At 40.6% G+C, this 17,842-nt stretch overlaps 3 protein-coding genes across 8 annotated transcripts in view; 2 read left to right on the forward strand and 1 right to left on the reverse strand.

Annotated features, from left to right (window-relative positions):
* The window catches only part of LOC134863758 (transcription initiation factor TFIID subunit 4), a 93,846-nt gene extending 86,532 nt beyond the window's left edge, over positions 1–7,314 (reverse strand). For all 5 annotated transcript variants that reach the window (XM_063882423.1, XM_063882422.1, XM_063882420.1 and 2 more), the window contains exons 1-2: positions 6,034–7,314; positions 2,790–2,965 (exon numbers count right to left, since the gene is read on the reverse strand). In XM_063882423.1, coding sequence (XP_063738493.1) covers positions 2,790–2,965; positions 6,034–7,291 — 1,434 coding nt within the window. In that variant the 5' untranslated portion in view covers positions 7,292–7,314. The remainder of the gene's footprint in view (positions 1–2,789; positions 2,966–6,033) is intronic.
* Positions 7,315–8,329: 1,015 nt separating this feature from the next.
* lsm14ab (LSM14A mRNA processing body assembly factor b) lies at positions 8,330–15,176 on the forward strand. 2 transcript variants are annotated; one of them, XM_063881538.1, is made up of 10 exons: positions 8,330–8,664; positions 9,712–9,875; positions 10,781–10,925; positions 11,169–11,360; positions 11,516–11,596; positions 12,174–12,350; positions 12,483–12,666; positions 12,784–12,810; positions 13,015–13,255; positions 13,340–15,176. In XM_063881538.1, exons 1-10 carry the CDS (start codon positions 8,541–8,543, stop codon positions 13,358–13,360), a joined length of 1,356 nt encoding a protein of 451 aa, XP_063737608.1. In that variant the 5' UTR covers positions 8,330–8,540; the 3' UTR covers positions 13,361–15,176. The 2 variants fall into 2 exon arrangements, with proteins under 2 accessions (XP_063737608.1, XP_063737607.1); XM_063881537.1 differs by having other exon boundaries at positions 8,331–8,664; positions 13,337–15,176.
* A 1,117-nt stretch (positions 15,177–16,293) lies between these two features.
* ss18l2 (ss18, like 2) lies at positions 16,294–17,759 on the forward strand. The gene is made up of 4 exons (XM_063881874.1): positions 16,294–16,499; positions 16,773–16,849; positions 17,333–17,417; positions 17,519–17,759. Exons 1-4 carry the CDS (start codon positions 16,431–16,433, stop codon positions 17,570–17,572), a joined length of 285 nt encoding a protein of 94 aa, XP_063737944.1. The 5' UTR covers positions 16,294–16,430; the 3' UTR covers positions 17,573–17,759.
* The last annotated feature ends 83 nt before the right edge of the window (positions 17,760–17,842 follow it).

Consider the following 17,842-nt stretch of genomic DNA (forward strand, 5'->3'; position numbering starts at 1 on the left):
TCAGCTGCATCACAGACGACAACGAGGAGGAGTGCAGGGCCCCGGTGGAGAACTTTGTAGGCTGGTGTGACAACAACCACTTCCAGTTCAACACCAGCAAGACTAAGGAGCTGGAGGTGGACTTCAGGCGAAGCACAAAGACGTCTCTAACCCCCATCACCATCAGGGGGGAGGAGGTGGAGGTGGTGAACACCTACAAGTTCCTGGGAGTGCACCTGAACAATAAAGTGGACTGGAGTGACAACACTGATGCTCTCTTCAGAAAGGGACAGAGCAAGCCGTTCTTCCTGAGGAGGCTCAGGTCCTTCAACGTGTGCAGTGACAATAACCCGGACTGCACATCAAGCCTGCACTCTTGCACTTTTGCACAATGACTTTGACCTGCACTCTCTTTCTGAACACATACATGTGTATATTTTTAACAATACTCTCGTTACTTATCTGTATATATATTTTTTGTTTTTAGAATTTTTTATGTTTTATTTTAAATGTGGTTTTCATATCCCTGTGTGAACCTGCACTGTTTTTCCTCTTCTCTGTTGCTGCTTAAACACTTCAATTTCCCCACGGGGATTAATAAAGGTACATCTTATCTTATCTTATTTTAATTTCTGTGACAGTGACTAATTATCAACAACGACTCAGTTTTAGACTTGTTGTTCATTTAAGCTTTTGAAAAATGAGGCTTTATCTTTTTTCTGACATTTCATAGACCAAACACTGATCAATCTATATGATGACTAAAAACATTTCGTAACAACCTGATTTATCTCCCTTTGTTATGAACTGGACCATTATAAATCCCAAATGACCAACATATACAGGACACAGCAATAAATGCAATAAATTGAGGTGAATTTGAAGCTAGCATCACAGAAAATCCGTTTGAATCCTATTATAAGATCAAGAAAAGTGAATAATAAAAGAGAAGCAGAAGAAATCCTAATCTGTGTGATTGTATCTCTTGATTTACAGGGAAACTGCGGCAGGTCTCATTATTAAAACCAATTAAGCTCAGGTTCCTCCATGAATGATGTATCCACAGGTGATAATAAGCAAATTCCAATTAATGATTCAGTGGCCCGTTAAAGTTTGATGAGCAGCCCCCATGGAGTCATTAAGGAGCCCTGAGACACTAATTCACCGACTAATCTCAGTTTAATCTATACGTAAAATGATCAGGAATATTCATTCCTTATAATTACACGGTTTAACATATTAATCACTTACCAATTAAGGGGGTAGAGCTCAGCTGTTCACTTAATGAGGAGCTGCCCACCCAACATCCACTGTGTGAGACACACAGATAATTACGTCAGTTTTACGGATGACCTATAAAAGGTCACCAGTTATGGTTTTAACATTGACAGAAATCTGCAAAACTCCTCAGAAATATGCAGAACTAATGTCGTTTATTTTAGTCATAGTTGCTCACATACAAGGAAGTCAGAGGTGTATGCCCTTTGCATTGTGGGAAGTAAAAGATTGAAGGAGCAGGACCTAGCTGTATAGTTTACAGTACTATAAAAAACGACCTAAAATTGAACATGGAATAAAGTAGTACCAATGAACTACTACATTTACCAATCTACTTCTACTGTAGTACTCTCTAAACTAGGGATTAAAAGTATCCCTAAATTGAAAACCTATTTCTATATCCAGTTGGCCGTTGATACATTTCAAACTGCATCAGATTTTTGTTTATTTTGTCCCATTATTTTAGTTTTAAGAGCCTAGTAAAGATTTTAAAACCAAAGCGGCTGCATTCACAGAGCCTTCTAGAGAAATTGTACGGTTCAAACTGTCTCAAATCATGCCGTGTTATGAAGCAGACATCAAACTGTGTCTTTAATATGTGTTTGATTGTTCTACTCACACAAAATAAATGATCTTTACATGTGTAGTCTATTTTTGCCAGATGGTTTCGCATCGTGTAGTTTGTGCTGCGTGGAATTCACTTGCCTATACTTATGAAGTGTTGATATAACTGAATATTCAATTACAATATCAAATATTAAATGTAAGCCTGCTGAACAAAACGTGTACGTAACATAAACGTGTGTTTGCCAAAGAGCTTATTTTCTGAAATATTCCAAAATCCATTGCATAGGTCATCCATGCATCACTCAAAAGGGGTTTCCATCGGGCCAAAGAGAGACACAAACTTAATTCTCAAATGTTGTAATGTAGTGTTACAACATCAACACAATCTGGCAGGAAATGATTTACAGTTCATCCAGCTGTTCTCGTATATCGTGTCATTTCTTTTAAGTTTATTAGTCATTGCATTTCCCCTTTTTTTGAGAAAAATAAACTGGAGGAGTCGAGAAGGTGAAGATCAGGGTTTTGTCTAAACTGGTTAACAGGAGCAAGTGATGAATACTTCTGTTCATTAAAAACTGTATAATTCCTCCAGAAATATGAAGATGGTGTCAGAAGTCTGGTCAGCCGGCAGAGACAGCTTTGTTTTTACGGAGAATAAATAGGGGATGGATGTCAGGTGTGGCAGGCAGCAGGCTGACACTGAAACTGAGATTTCTGAATTACATCCTTTCTTTTACTCTCCTTTTTTCTGGAGAAGAAGTTAAAAAAGCAGAACTCTGGATGTATTTGTTGTTTGAGGTGCAATATACGACTAAATGTTTCTAGAAAAACCCCTGAAGATAAACCTAGAACTCATTCAGGAAAGACCTCAGTTCTTTTGCCTTGCTGTAAAGAACCATGGTGGTGCAGTGGGGGTCGTACTAATGAAAGTCTATAGGTGGCAGGTGTGTGTCCTGCAGGCTCACCTGGGGGGTCTTCACTCTGAAGGTGGGGGCTCCTGTAGTGGGGGTGGCGGGCCGTGGAGAGATGTTGTTCTGGGCCTGAGCCTGAGCCTGAGCCTGGGCCTGAGCCTGGGCCTGGGCCAACGCCTGCTGAGGAACCATCACCAGCTGACCCAGCTCCGTGCGCACCAGCACCATCCCTGCAGAGGACCGTCATCAGAGGGAACAGTGTTGACAGGGGAATGCACATATATTTATCTCTTTGAAACACGTTTTAAAACACTCAGTCCTCTCGGTTCAGAGCTAAATACGGATGTGATGATATTCCGTATTGACAACCATGTTCTCCTCAGGAAGAAATGTATTAACCATTATTTGGGTTTTCACCTGAATGTGAAGCACTTGTAAATGTTTGGCTTATTTTAAGCAAATGTTCCTGCAGGATTTGTGCTGTTTTGAATTACCATCTTCATGGTTGATGCCACTAATTGTCCGTAGCTTTGGACGAAAGCGTCAGCTCTATGTAAGGTTAGCATGTCAGTCAATAAATGGTATTCAAGCCAAATATATTTCATATGTTTTATAATGGGTTTGGATGGCAGGTTTGTATTTCTACTGACCATTTCCGTCAATAATTGAGGACGCACGGTGTATGATTTTACTAAATTCCATTGAAACACACATTAAACACACTGCTGACAGGAGGTGACTGAACAGACTAATAAAGAAGGCCAGCTCTGTGCTGGGGAGTCCTCTGGACACTGTGGAGGTGGTGGGAGACAGGAGAATTGCAGCCAAGCTGTCCTTCCTGCTGGACAATGTGTCCCACCCCCTCCAGGACACCCTGTCCGCACTGTGCAGCTCCTTCAGCAACAGGCTGCTGCACCCACGGTGTCTCACGGAGAGATACCGCAGGTCCTTCCTTCCTGCAGCGGTCAGACTCTATAACCATCATGGCCCTCGGTAGACCCCCCCACATATAACAACACTGACTATAGCACCCCCTTGTTGTGTTAATAACTGCAATATATACCATGGCTGCTATACTCAGAATGGTTTTTCAGGTCTATGTTTGTGTATTTTGTCCATTGTGTGCTTCTTGTATATAGTTTTTGTATCTTGGGTGTGATATTGAGCGGTCTTTGGCTCTTTCTGCTGTACTAATGAACATTTCTCCTCTGTGGGACAAATAAAGGTATTCTGATTCTGATTCTAATGAAATAAAGCAATATGGGTAAATACAAATAAAATGAAACATAATGAAAAGATGTGTTTAGTATGAAATAATGCAATGAAAAGATTCAATACAATTAATATATTATTTATATACAAACATAAAAAGGGGAAAGTAAAAAGTCCAATAAAAGATTAGAAAATAGAGAACAATATTTATATAAACATATGATTGTATTACAGTGTACTTCAATATATATACTACAATAGAAACAGTGGCGTATTAGTACTAATGCTATCAGCTTGAAAGGGTTTGTCTACTGATTCAATAATAATAACACAGTTGTAGTTCATTTCTTTGCCCTACAACAACAAAACTTCTTCAAAATAAGAAATCAGATCTAAATCTTGCTGCATCTCAGGCTACTGCACAACGTCTACGGATGAGGAATCAAGTTGAAGCTGAGATCATGAGTGAATTACACTGACTCTTTGCTCTTCCAAAAGGCTACGTCAGGTCAGTTCAAAATAAAAGTTTTACAACACATTTGTTTATCTTTGTAGGATTTCCATAATGTAAAAAGAGCCCCTATTAGGCCTTTTGGGGGTTTCCCTTTCCTGTAGTTATAGGTTTTTGTGCATGTAAATGGTCAGCAGAGGCTAAAATCCTAAAGGAGAAGTTTGTTACTGTATAACAAAACGTCTTTTCACATCGTACCCGGACAGCAGGATGATTCACAGCAAAGTGAATTAAAATAAATAAAACTGTGCGTCCCTAACTTTAACTTCGTTACAGATGACACCAAAAGTGAAGGCAACAGCTCTCCGCTTATTAAACTGAACTCTCCTGGGCGGCATTCATGTTAAACAACATTCGAAACACAGTGAGGAATAAAGGTCAGTGTGTTATATTTATGAAACTCGAGAAAAACTTCAGCCTGAATCATCTAAATGGATCCTGGGCGCTTTTGAGGGATGCTAGCCCTGTTATCACGTCAACTTGTTGATGTGTTTTCTCCCGCCTTCTGACATATTCCGTCACATTTTCTAAGGGGCGGGACATCTCTAAGCGGTTGACCAATCACAACAGAGCCGGCCAGCTAACCAATCGGAGCAGACTGGGCTCTGGTTTCAGACAGAGGGTGAAAAAAAGGTGCTGCAGCACAGGCAGTATGAGAAAAATAAAGAGCTTTTTGAACATTAAGCATGACATGTCCCAGGTGAGGAACTACATACTCATATGAAACCAGAACATTTGCATAACAGGGCCTCTTTAAGAACCGAAACCAGACATTGCTACTTGATAGTTGGTGTGTTTAATATGTCTGACTATAAGGTGACAGTTAAACTAGTCTGTCAACATCCCAATGTGCAAATGATTGAACTACAAAATACGAGGGAGACCTAAAAAAAAAATAGGGTGATTCGTAAAATATTTTTATCCTTGGCTTTTTTATGCAAGATGAAAAATGATACTGCAAACAGACGTACACCTCCATAAGTGACGCATCAAGTTCAACAGCAGTACTAATACATCAGCATAAAAGGCGATATGTTTCGGCACCCAAACGTGAATGCCTACTCTTCAAAGTTAGTGTACTGAGGTTACAAGTTGTATTTATTACTCCGTTGTCTTATGTATTGTTTTTCAGTTCAGAATTGTGTTATTATTGTTGTGTTATGGAGCTGTTGGGTATGTTCAGTGTAAATACAATATTTTGCACGGCTCAGTTGTCATGATATCATGATAACTGCTGGGTGAAGTGTGAACCAGCACTGTTGAGTGATAACCCTTTTATGTGCAATATACACAGTTTTTACAATGTTAAACCTGGCTGCACTTTATATGATCACTTACGTTTTATGATGCTGCTACCGAGTTCTACCATGGAGGTGTACCTATTTGATTTGATTTTTTCAACCTGTGCTTGCACCTTTGTTTATTATGTTAGTCTACTCTTTATATCTGCCTTTATTTGAACTGTCCCCTTCGCTGAATTGAATTGAAGATTTCTGTGTCTGACTCTGCAGCAAATCAAACTTCCCCTAGTGGGACAGTAAAATGAACCCCACAGTACTTTCCTCCAAACCTTACCCTGAGGGATGGTGAACCCGGGGGGCAGCTGGATGGTGGTCTGTTGCTGAGGCGGTCTGACAATCAGCTGGGGGGCCACGATCCTCTGAGGTGCTGCGAGTCCAGGACGAGGGGGTGTAGACTGGGTAATCATAGCAGGGGTTTGGGAAGGGGTTGTGGGTCTGATCATGCTCACAGTGTTGGTCACTGATGTAGTCTGAGCAGTCACACATGCAGAACCTGCTGTAGATGCTGCAGAGCTCACAGGCTGGGTTACTGTTGTTGTGGTGGTTGTTGAAGCTGCTGCTGTGGTTATAGTAGTTGTAGTTGTTGTTGTTGGTGGTGTTGTGACAACAGAGGAGTTTATTACAGAGTTGACACCACCACTAGACTGGCTTGACATTACAATTTTGGACTGACAATCGTCTGTTTTGGAAGTGTCTGTGAGTGTTTTGCTGTGGTTGCCCTGTGGAGCTGCTTCTGCTGCCTCTGTGGATCCTACTTGAGCACCCTGCTGCACCAAGGCCGAAACACTGGTCCCGTTTTGGGCTATGCTCGCCACAATGTGACTCGGGAGTCTCTGCAAAGCGATAGTGGGAGTACCCCGGTCCAGAGCAATAGCTGACTGTCCTGCAGGGATGTTTGCATGAGATACAGTGAAAGTAGAAGCATTAATAGAGGCTGTCACCGCCAGAGGAGCAGAGTTTGGTGTAGTTGCATCCACGGGAGGGCTCAGGTTTTCCCCCGTGATGCTGTTCCTCCTGGTCGGTATAGCGGCGCCGTTCAAACTCTTGATCCGAGCAGAAGCGTTTCTCCTCGGCGTGCTTACGCGTTTCCCCGGGCTCACCTTGCTGGATGTGGTGCTGATGCTGCCCGGCGTCGATGCCAAAGTTGACACACCAGAGGCGGTCAGTGTTGTGAGGGATGCTCCGTGCGATTGCGACCCGCCACAGGCTGCAGAAGTGGGGGTAGGATCGGTAAAGGAACCGGTGCATCCTGGAGGAGAAGACGTTACAGTTTTATCTTTGCAGTTTGCGTCCTGGTGCATCTCGGGTTTATTATACCGCCGTCCTTGTTGTTGTTGTTCCTGTGTAGCTGGTAGCGTTTTCCCCAAGTGATGGTTAGCGGGGGCCACGGAGCCTCCGTTTTCCTCTGCTTTTCCTCCAGGGTTGCTTTGTCCGGACAGCTGGGACTCCAAAGAGCCCACCAGGTCGCTCACAGCTTTCTCATCCACCTCTGAAAACAGCATATCTTCCAGGGGGTCGGAGGCGTCCGCCATCTCTGATCACAGATAGCTGTCTTTTTTTTTTTTCCTTTTTTTTTCTACTACAGTACGCATGCGTGTTACTATGCATTGTGGGAATGAATCTGACGTCACCTTAAGAGGGGGGCATCCTGGTTGTATTTTCCATGAACGGTCATTTATTTAAAACACAGTTTATTTATAGCTGATTTAAAAAATGTTTCAATGTTGGTTAAATGTGCGGGGAAATGTGCAATAATGCACTAAGAAATGCCCCTAGAAATATACATTGAGGGGCAAAATGTGCCTAAGAAATACAAAAAATAAACTATTATATCTATAAGTATGTCTCATGGAATGTACTCAGCCTGGGTATTTTACTTTTATTTTATGATTTTATTGTGTTGTATTTTATAGTGTAGGTATTTTGTCTGCAACTGAAGCCTAGGTCAAAATGTGTGTCTTGTAATGAGACACCAAAGCATGATTTAACCTACAAATTATGGCATTGCTGTTGTTTTACTATTTAACCATTGATTGTTTCCAGAAAAACAAAGAAATGCTCTGTTGTTTCAATATAACCCTTTTAAAAAAAGATTAATTGTTCTCAAATCCAAAACATAATCTTAAAAATGCACTAAAAAGGGCATAAATATGTGATATTGTTTTTATAAATGTTATTTGCTGAGGGTCGAACTGGGTATTATACTTCGGTGTCAGTGTTGAATGGTCAAACAACGTTTGTCGAAACTCCAAACGTAATTTTGAAAATGTTTACCAAGAACTAGGAATAAAAATGCAATCAAAACTAATTGTGTTTTTAACTTATATTTAATTCCACCCCTGATGTGATTTTTTTTGTATACAAAATATATGATGTTTACATATGTTCTCGAATAAAAACATCAATAATTGGATGCAGATTTTTTCTTTTTAACAGTTTTATTTTAGGGGAGGACCGTATTCACAAAAGGAAAGTATAATATTCATATATGTTCTTTTAGAAAATCCATAAAACACTTGAAGGAAGAGGAGGTGACTTTAGAGGAATATGACGCAGCCTATTTTTTTACCCAGCATCCTCAGCGGCGGGTGAAGGAAAATGAAATCGGCCATGTCGTGGTAAAGGTCTGTCCTGCATCCAGCGAGGCTTATTCACTGCTTAATTCACCCTTTCTCGTGTAATGTAGACTAAGAACAACAGCTCTGATAAATACAACATCTAAACATCTCGTTTGACCGAAGAAAATCCAGTCAAATATCGTGAAAAACCAGATATTCCAACATGAGCGGAGGAGGAACGCCGTACATTGGGAGCAAAATTAGCTTAATCTCCAAGGCCGGGATCCGTTATGAAGGAATTTTGTACACCATTGATACGGAAAACTCGACCGTAGCTCTTGCTAAAGGTAAGTTAGCTACCCCAAGAGGTGGACTGTAGTACTTAAATGGGTTGTAAGGAACGCATAAACGTGTTAAATTAAGCAAAGCGTGATTAATTTCAGCGCAGTTAGCCATGCTAGCTTAACCCTGTAGCTAAGTGGTTAGCATCCTTTAGCTTAGCATAGTAGCTAACTGTTAGCTTAGTTAGCACTCAGCGTCCTTTGTTTACCTTGTGTTTTGGCCTAACGGTAAATATGTTGCCTTTTATTACTGAGTACCAAGTGGTTTACCGTTTAATTTAAACGACTTTAGTTACGTGAAAACGTATGTTGTTTTAAGTGTAATCACGGGTTATACTCTAGGTTATATTTAAGGCTTTATTCTGAGCGTTTGTGAAGTGAACTCAGACGTAAAACATAGAAATTAAACAAATTACACGTCATTTCCTAAGCTAGTAAAGTACTAGCTGCGTCATCGAAAGTCACTCAAGTGCGACTATAACTACATTGTATTATTGGATACATATTTGATCACTAAACAGGATAATTTAAACTAGGAAATATTTAACTTGCAACTCTTTTTGTTTTTAAACTTAGAGATGTTTCTTGCAGAGATGAGTTGGCTCATTCATTTGAACAATAACATTGTGCATGAATTTGCATAGTAAGTGCAGTGCGCACACATATTTTTTAGATAATACAGTTTTGTATCTAAAATAATATCCTAAATAAGAAGACATTTTAGAAAATTGTAATGTCATTTGAACAAGGGGTTCCCACCTTCTTTACCCATTAATCTAAAATGAATAAACAATTGGTCTAATTTTGGTCTCCAGCATAGTTTCTCAATGTCAAGGATGATGTCTTGAAAGGTTACATTTGGCAGTCTAAAACTCAAAAGATAATTACATCTATATGAGAAAAGCAGGACATTTCCATATTTTTATTTATTTTTTAATTGTCGAGTATACACAACAAATTATTCAATTAGTCTTAGAGTACGCAGTTTTTCTGTGCATATGTTAGTACTTGTTGCATCTCTAACGTGAGTCATCCTTTGTATTTTCCCAACAGTGCGCTCTTTCGGCACGGAGGACCGGCCCACTGACAGGCCTATTCCTCCTCGGGATGAAGTGTTTGAGTACATCATCTTCCGAGGAAGTGACATAAAGGACCTGACAGTCTGTGAGCCGCCCAAAGCAACTAGCTCCCTGCCTCAGGACCCTGCTATAGTTCAAGTAAGTTCATCTTCATTCCTGCACTTTAAACATATTCTGTATATTTTGTATTCAGTCATAGGGAAGCTGAGGACAGGTAACTTTTTTTAGGGTGCATGCATTGTGCACACTGGCTCACTGTCCAACTTACTGGAGATCCACTGCTACTGTTTTTAGTAACATATTTGCTCTTCTTACAATGACAACTTGAAATGCCTGCAGTGGAAAAAGCTTTATTTGTTTCACAAGTCAGGGAACTTTTCTATACAGTTATCATTGGTTTGGTGAGTTTTCTTTTTCAGAAACATTGCTGTGAAAAGCAATATGTAGCACAACAAAACATGCCGTACTCTGGTCCAAAAGGCATTTTTTATTCACACATTCAGACTCGTCACAGTGGGAAAGGCACAGGCATATCTGATCAATTTAATTATGGCTCTGCTTCATCTCATCAAAGTCTCAGTGAAGCAGCGTTCCAGCCAGTGCTCTGAAACTGGCTCACCTGATTATAACGCAGCCATCACTGAGTAATGTTATCGCTCACACCTGTGCTTTTAATGCCAGGACAAAACAATAGACCTTATAAGGACTAAGTTAAGAACAGAACCAGTCACATTCTAGCTCATAAATTGCACATTAAATTTAAATTGACTTTGAGCATGAAGCACTAACAGAGTTCCACAACTGAGCTGAGATTCTGGTGATCCAAAAAAGCGAGTAATGCATTGACTCTGAGGATTTAAACACTTGCCTAGTAAACATAAAAAAACACTTTCAACTCTGTCAAAATGTGTTCACTACAATACCTTCAATCTGCAGCTAATGCTTCGGTCAACATCCCTAGTATTTCTAATGGTGTCAATAATCAAACCTTCCCCAACAATTTTGTTTTCATGTGTTTTAACTCGCTGTTATTATTTTTCTAGTCGTCACTTGGATCCACCAATGTTGCACCACCGCCCTCTTTCCAGGCCCCGGGGCCCTATGCTCCTCTCAGCAAGGCCCCTCCGGCACCGTACAGCCAGTTCGGTGTTAACACCCTGGCTTCTCAGCCGTTTGGATCTGCTGGAGGTAAGGAGTAGATCTTATTCAAAATAACTGTCTATTATCATCCTGGACTCACAGGATGCACCGGAAACTGTGGAAATGTTTTCCAACATGATAATATGACCTAGGACAATTGCCTTATTTAAGTGACAGACAGATACAAGTTTGTTATTTTATGAATAAATAAAAAACTATTTGTCTGGAATGTTGGAAAAAATAATCTAGAAACCCAAATCTAAAAGTGTATTCTTAATTTGTTTCCTGAAGGACGCGCCAGTCCCGAGCTGGAGTCTTTGAAAAAACGTCCCATTCTGGAGCAGGCAGTGCAGCCCCCACCTGTTTCTGCCTCAGCCCCCCCTGCTCCTGTAGGTCATAGGCCTCAGCCGACTGCGGCGCCCAGACCCACCAGCAGCACCGGAGGCCTCCAGAAGCCCCCCGACCTCCTGGAGCAGAGACGTGGTAAAGACACTTTACCACTTTTTAGATTACATTTTAATCTGTGCCATATCTAAATTAGTCTTAATGGTTATTTCACAAAGTTGCAACCATTACCAAGGCAATACTACTTTAAGTTGAGTTGAATAAAATTGAAAATATTCTCTTTTGCTGTTCAGCTCCTGAGGTTCAGACAGTGTCACAGCCAGAACATGAACACGGTGCTATGGAGAACCGAGATCCCAACAAGCGCTACACTGGTGAGAGCTACAACTTTATATATTCACCAATGACTTTGACTTTGTTTGGGCAGAAGTTTTACAGAGAAGGAGTCTGATTGTCAACATGGTCAAGGTTTAATTTCGAAAGAATACAAATCTGAAATGTGTATTTCATATTCTAGTTTTGTAAGCCTTCTTAATATTTCTAATCCATCACTCTTAGATTTCATTAGTATTTCATCACTGTTCTCTTAAAGCGGTCTAACACATTAGATAGATTGTGACAGATTAATGAGATTAAAGGTCTGACAATCAGTTTAAAGGGTTTTTGGACTTTTAGAGGTCTGGCCAGACATTTCCAGGAAAGGACCCTGGCCTCTGCATATGTCTAGACTACAGCTAGTCACTGACGGCAGAAGATTTGCCGCCAAGTATTACTTTTGGTGACCTTACTGGTTGTTGCTTTTTTTTTATTGCGTTGGCACATATTCGGGGTGATGTATTGAACTGACAGCAACTCCTAGACTCCTTCTGATAGATGAGAGCTTACCACTATTTGTGACTGCACAGCATGCCCTGCTGCTTTATTCATTGTATTTATTTGGTCATTTCTCAGCTGGTCTTCAGTCTAACCGCCGTGGCCGCGGCAGAGGAAACCGCAGCAGAGGCAGAATGAACGTGCGTCGGGACGGTGCGATGAAGTTTGAAGAAGATTTTGACTTTGAGACCGCCAACGCTCAGTTCAACAAGGATGAGATCGACAAAGAGCTGCAGAACAAACTCAAACTGAAAGGTACGGCTGCAACACACCCGAGTACTGTCAGTGTAGAGGCAGCAAGCTTTCCAAAGCACAGGACTACAGTAGATGTGTGGATGGATGGTCTTTGAAGGTGGTTCTAATGTTGGACTGAATTTTTTCCGACAGACGACAAGATTGAGAAGTCTTTGAATGGAGAAGAAGCTGCAGAGTCAGCAGAACATCCGGCCAGCGAGGGCACCACAACCACCGCCACCACTACCACCACCAACGAAGAAGAAGAGGCTGTGAGCAACACTTACTACGACAAGACCAAGTCCTTCTTCGATAACCTGTCTGCTGATGATTTAAGGTACCTCAGCATGTCCTCACTCTGGGATGAACGCTTTCTCTCCTGAAAAGAGGAAATCTGTGTGAATGATTCTGTCTGTTGTACTGATGAACTCTCTCTTTGTTTTCTTTCTTTTAGTAAAGGGGGCGATAGAGGCTTCTCAAGGTACGTCACATATTTTCCTCCTCCTGGAGAAATTCAGCTTTTTTTTACTGTAACAGGTCATTAAATCTGACCTCCCTTACCCTGTTGCAAACCATTGTGCCAAAATGACCTCTATATCCCCCCCCCCCCCCCCTTCATGTCTAATTTTTATTTTCTGAGGTACGTTTGTCACCGTTATGTTTCCTGCTCTATCCTGTGTTTCAGCCAGCGGAGAAACACCTGGGCGGAGGAGAGACGGATGAACTCAGAGACATTCGGCATCCCTCTGAGGCACAACCGAGGAAGAGGAGGTTTCCGCGGCAGAGGCTTCATGGGGCCTCGTGGCGGCAGAGGGCGACCCCTGAGCAGAGGCTCCTTCGCGCCCCCGAGAGGTCCCCCACCTGGCTTCAGAGGCGCATTCAGGGGCGGCAGAGGAGGCCGGGATTTCTCTGATTTTGAATACAGGGTAAATAAGCCAGCATAGAATTGTATTTAAGAGCAGAAAAGGTACATCTTTTCTAACCTTGTGGTTGTTTTTTTCCACCAGAAGGACAACAAGGTGGCTGCGTAGTACCACACCCGATTTGAAAATTGTATCCCATCATCATGATTCTGTTCAATATATTCTTTGGTCTCAACATTTGACGGAAAGAATGAAGACATCCTGTCAGTCACCAGCAGAGAGGTGGACTGCGTTACATCGGTGGGAGGGGGTTGGGGGGTGAGAGTGCAGCTCCCTTTTCTCCACTTTGAGAATTAGGCTTATTTTTGTTTTGTTTTATTATTGTCAGCCCAGGCATATTGTTTTGTAAGCAGCAGATGGACGAGTGTAAATACCTTTGCTTCGAGTCCGGTGTTTTTGCATGGAGCGACAGTGGAAGCCCCACTGATGCTGTGAGAGGATCACCAGTCATGTGATCGATAGCTTTATTGTTTTACTTCATTTTCTGATCCCGTCATGTACGTTGGCACCAAGATTCACTGCATCGCCTGTCGCACCGTGCTTTTTTCTGCCCTGACTTGCTTAGTTCAGTTGCCATGTATTCAGTGTTTTTATTTTTTGGAAACATCCATTATTTCTCAATTGAAGTGAAATCAAAAGCCAGCAAAAAAAAAAAAAAATCTGACCTGAATATTGTGATGAATGTATATCTGACGCTCATATTCTACCCCGGCTAACTGTCTCGCCACCCAGACACACTCGTTGTTTTATTTTAGAAAATGTTCATTCAGTATTTAGTTATGTAGATCATACTGTGACCCCTCAAACCTCCAGATGAACAGTCTGCTTTACGTCAGTGGCTGTATGCCTGTTAACGGTGGCCCCCTTAATGCAAGCAATCAGTAGGATGAACGGGGTTTAGTTTTAGTAAGCATTTGTAGTCTTTCTTTTGACCGGGTCTGTCTTTTTTTATATATATATAGTTGACGAAACAAAGCATTCCCAGGATTTGTGTCTGTGAAAAGAGGAACATCCATTACTTTAAATGCCTTTAGAAGTTCTTAGGAAAGGAATAATTGAGTTAATTCACTTAAAACCTGCAGAACGACCTTAAAACGAGTCCGATTTGGAAAGAATGCTCCGCTATATTGCCAAAAAGAAAGCCTGAGCATTTGAGATGTAATAAATATTAGACGACACGTTTTCTCTTATTGAGCCCTCGGTTAAAGCATGAGTTTTTTCTCTGTTCTCGGCATCCTATGAATTGTCTTACAGTCGTTCCACCTGCTGTTATTCCTCTGCAACTCGGATAATTGACTAGAAATGGGAAAACCTTGTCTGTGATTTGATTGAGTTCTCAAAGTGTATCTGTTCTACCCTCTTTGGCTTTGTTTGTAGCTCCTCTTGTTGCATTGTTGTCAATGGGATTGTTCTCTGGAGTGATTTCGGTTTTTTACACACTTGTGAACAAAGGGACGTGACCTGGATGTGGTGCCAGTGTATTGGGAGGGAGGTGGGGGGGATAATTTTCTTTCTGGCTCTGATTTGTTAGTACTTTAGGGAGTGCCTTCACAGTGGTGGATTTTTACAGCTCTCCCTTTAACTTAAGTCAACAAATGTATTGATAGCACTACAAGGCGAGGCTAGATCCTTCTCAGTAGCTGTGCTGTAAAACGAAGCAGCCCATTTGAAAATATGAAATTTAGCTTTTTGACTGGATATATATACCTGCTGATCACTGCATGACAGCCGTAGAAACCATCACTTCACACGGGGCTTTCGCAATAACCAGCAAGATTGAATTTGAGGTAGAAAAAGTATTAAAAACTGACATGTTTTCATATGTTTGTTACTCCTTCCAGTCACTGGAATTGTGAACCAGGAATTGTTTTCATGAGAATATCAGCAAATTGAGTTTTTACGTAAAATAAAGAGTTGTACAATATTCAGTCTCTGCTGTTTTTATTTATGTCCACATGTTCCTTATTATTGCTCTGTGGTGCTACTACTGCAGTGTGTGTTACTGCTTTCCTTTCAAATAAGATCTTTGTATTTAGGAGATTATTAGAACAGATCTTCTACAATCAAGTTTTACATTTTGCCTCACAAGTTACGCAAGAAAATATATCCATATATCTTTAAATGGAAGAGAAGACGAACAAAAATCTCATCCGAATGCTTTTTATATAATATAGATCAAGAGAAACATATTTGATTCCACAGCCTTACATTGAACCGAATACGTTGGTACAGCCATCAATCTACCTCCATGGTTTTGTTTTATGATAGAATTACTCACGTTTTTTTTACCATATTTCAACCGTTTCTGTAAACCGTGTTACAATATTAAAGTCTTACACAACAAACCCTGTTAAAGTGAGGCTTTCATCACTGTTTATCTTAAGCATAGTTATCTACAGCTTTTTATATGAAGGATATTAAGATGCATCTGGGATCCTCTTGAGGGATCATGGGTCAGTTAGATGTATCAGCCTGATGGTGGCACAAGAGGATTGTTCATGGAGGTTCAACATGCTAAAGGTTATCCTCCAGGGACACAATGTGCTGGGTAATTTAAGTTGATCTAGTATTAATAAATGTGGCCTGCATTGGTTTGTGCTTAGAAGGTCATGCCACTTTTTACTTTCAGAACGAAATATTTCACTTAGTACATCACTGTAATATCTTGATATGCTGCAGCTATCAAGATGACCACACATAAAATATTACAACATTCGTGAACTTATATTTTCTTGTACGGTTGAAACTATTTATCAATTGGTCTATTGACATATAAACAAACAATGAATTCACAAGCTGCTTTTCCTTTTTTCTTTTTGTTAAGGTTTTAATTAACCTTAAATTGTTTGAAATGTACAACTATTGGTGTATTTTAAGAATGGATAATTCATGATAACAGCCACATAGGCTTAGGCCACAAAGCGTTGATTACTTTTTACAATTAACGTACATTACCCTAACAACCTTTGAAGAGTTAAGACACTAAGTAGATAGTAATTGGGGTTGAGTGTTCGGCTGCTATACTGCAATTCTCCAGCAGATGGCGGCAGTACAACAAGAATCACACTGCCGTCGAACATAACACGCGAAGAAGACAAATACAGAAGAGGAGGAGGTGAAGAAGAAGAGGAAGAAGAAGAAGAGCTGCAAGTGATAAAATAACTGCGATTACACAAACATGTCCATTGTTTTTGTGCCGAAGAAACTACGAGGGAAGGCTAAAGTAAACCAAGAAACCATACAAAGGGTAAGACACCAATAAAACGGTGTTTAAGGAAGCGGCTAAATAGCTGTTAGCTCCCCGTACATTACCTATGGTGTTAGCATTAGCAGCTAACGTTAGCCTCCAGCTTTCACCACTCTTTGTTTACAATTCATACATAACGAAAACCAGCAATAATTAGTGCAGTTCGGTGTGAAAATGTTTGGTGACACACACACACACACACACACACACACACACACATGAACATATTATCTTCTGCCTGCTGGTAAAGTTGGTCTGTGTTTTGTTTTACAGTTGCTGGATGAAAACGACCAGTTAATCAGATGCATCACTGAATACATGCAGAAAGGACGAGCAGTGGAGTGTGTTCAGTAAGTTAAAACAATCCTAGAGTTATGGTATTTTAGTGTAACCGAGATAATCTACCTAACACTAAATGTAAACTCTATGCAGCCAAAAGTGTTTTAAAGTTTTTACATTATAAGATATCATATCATTGGATTATTCACATCAGTAGTGGAAGAAATACTCAGATATCCTTAGATAGAAGTGGTAATAGTACAATGTAAATCAACTCTGTCACAATAAATGTATGCGAGTATAATAAAGTAAATGATCCTAAAGTGGGAAAGTACTCTGTATGCTGCCAAATGTGCTCTTTATTTTTTACACATATAAAGCTCATTTTAGGTTAGGTGTTTGAATTGAATGTACCAATGTGTTGTTGTTGTTAATATGCTCGCTACTGGTTTTTAAAAAATGACTTAAGCCACCTACATTTGTACACCGGTGTGTATTATCCGTCTCATTTCTGATTGGTACTCTCAGCCCCTGATTGTCTTCTGTTCCGACAGATATCAACAGATCCTGCACCGGAACATCGTCTATTTGGGCACCATCGCTGATGCCAGCCCAGACACCATGCCTCCACCCGCAAATGTACAGAGAAACTGCTACTACTCATAACACAGTATAGAATTGGAGGAGTTTCAGTTACTATTTGCTTATTTCTAATACTCCGTTATTGTTTCTGTTTTCAGTCCTCGTCTAATGAAACCTCGACGCCAACTGTGAACGGACATGGAGAGTCGTGATGAAGGCCGTGCTGTAGGAAACTTGGGAATCATTCTACAACACAACAAATATAGTTTCCTGTAATGTCACCAGATGACTGCTGCTTCCCCTAAGACATGCTATATTTAATTTCATTAAATGGAAAAGTCTGAATTGAAAACATAATTCTTTGGTGCGAGTTGAACATTAAAAGATATTTTTTATTCACGTTGCGTCCTGGATCAGATGGTATAAATGAACACAAACAAGAAGATTTGAGCGACTGTTGGACAGAAAAACTACAAAGACAA

The sequence above is a fragment of the Eleginops maclovinus genome, chromosome 4 (assembly GCF_036324505.1).
Source record: "Eleginops maclovinus isolate JMC-PN-2008 ecotype Puerto Natales chromosome 4, JC_Emac_rtc_rv5, whole genome shotgun sequence".
Taxonomy (NCBI): Eukaryota; Metazoa; Chordata; class Actinopteri; order Perciformes; family Eleginopidae; genus Eleginops; species Eleginops maclovinus.

Excerpts from the sequence above, each read along its gene's own strand:
- lsm14ab (XM_063881537.1), top strand. The coding sequence starts at position 8,541 with ATGAGCGGAGGAGGAACGCCGTACATTGGGAGCAAAATTAGCTTAATC. Across the intron at positions 11,597-12,173 it reads TCCCAACAAGCGCTACACTG|CTGGTCTTCAGTCTAACCGC; the intron begins GTGAGAGCTACA and ends GTCATTTCTCAG. Across the intron at positions 12,811-13,014 it reads GGCGATAGAGGCTTCTCAAG|CCAGCGGAGAAACACCTGGG; the intron begins GTACGTCACATA and ends CCTGTGTTTCAG.
- ss18l2 (XM_063881874.1), top strand. The coding sequence starts at position 16,431 with ATGTCCATTGTTTTTGTGCCGAAGAAACTACGAGGGAAGGCTAAAGTA. Across the intron at positions 16,500-16,772 it reads ACCAAGAAACCATACAAAGG|TTGCTGGATGAAAACGACCA; the intron begins GTAAGACACCAA and ends TTTGTTTTACAG. Across the intron at positions 16,850-17,332 it reads CGAGCAGTGGAGTGTGTTCA|ATATCAACAGATCCTGCACC; the intron begins GTAAGTTAAAAC and ends CTGTTCCGACAG.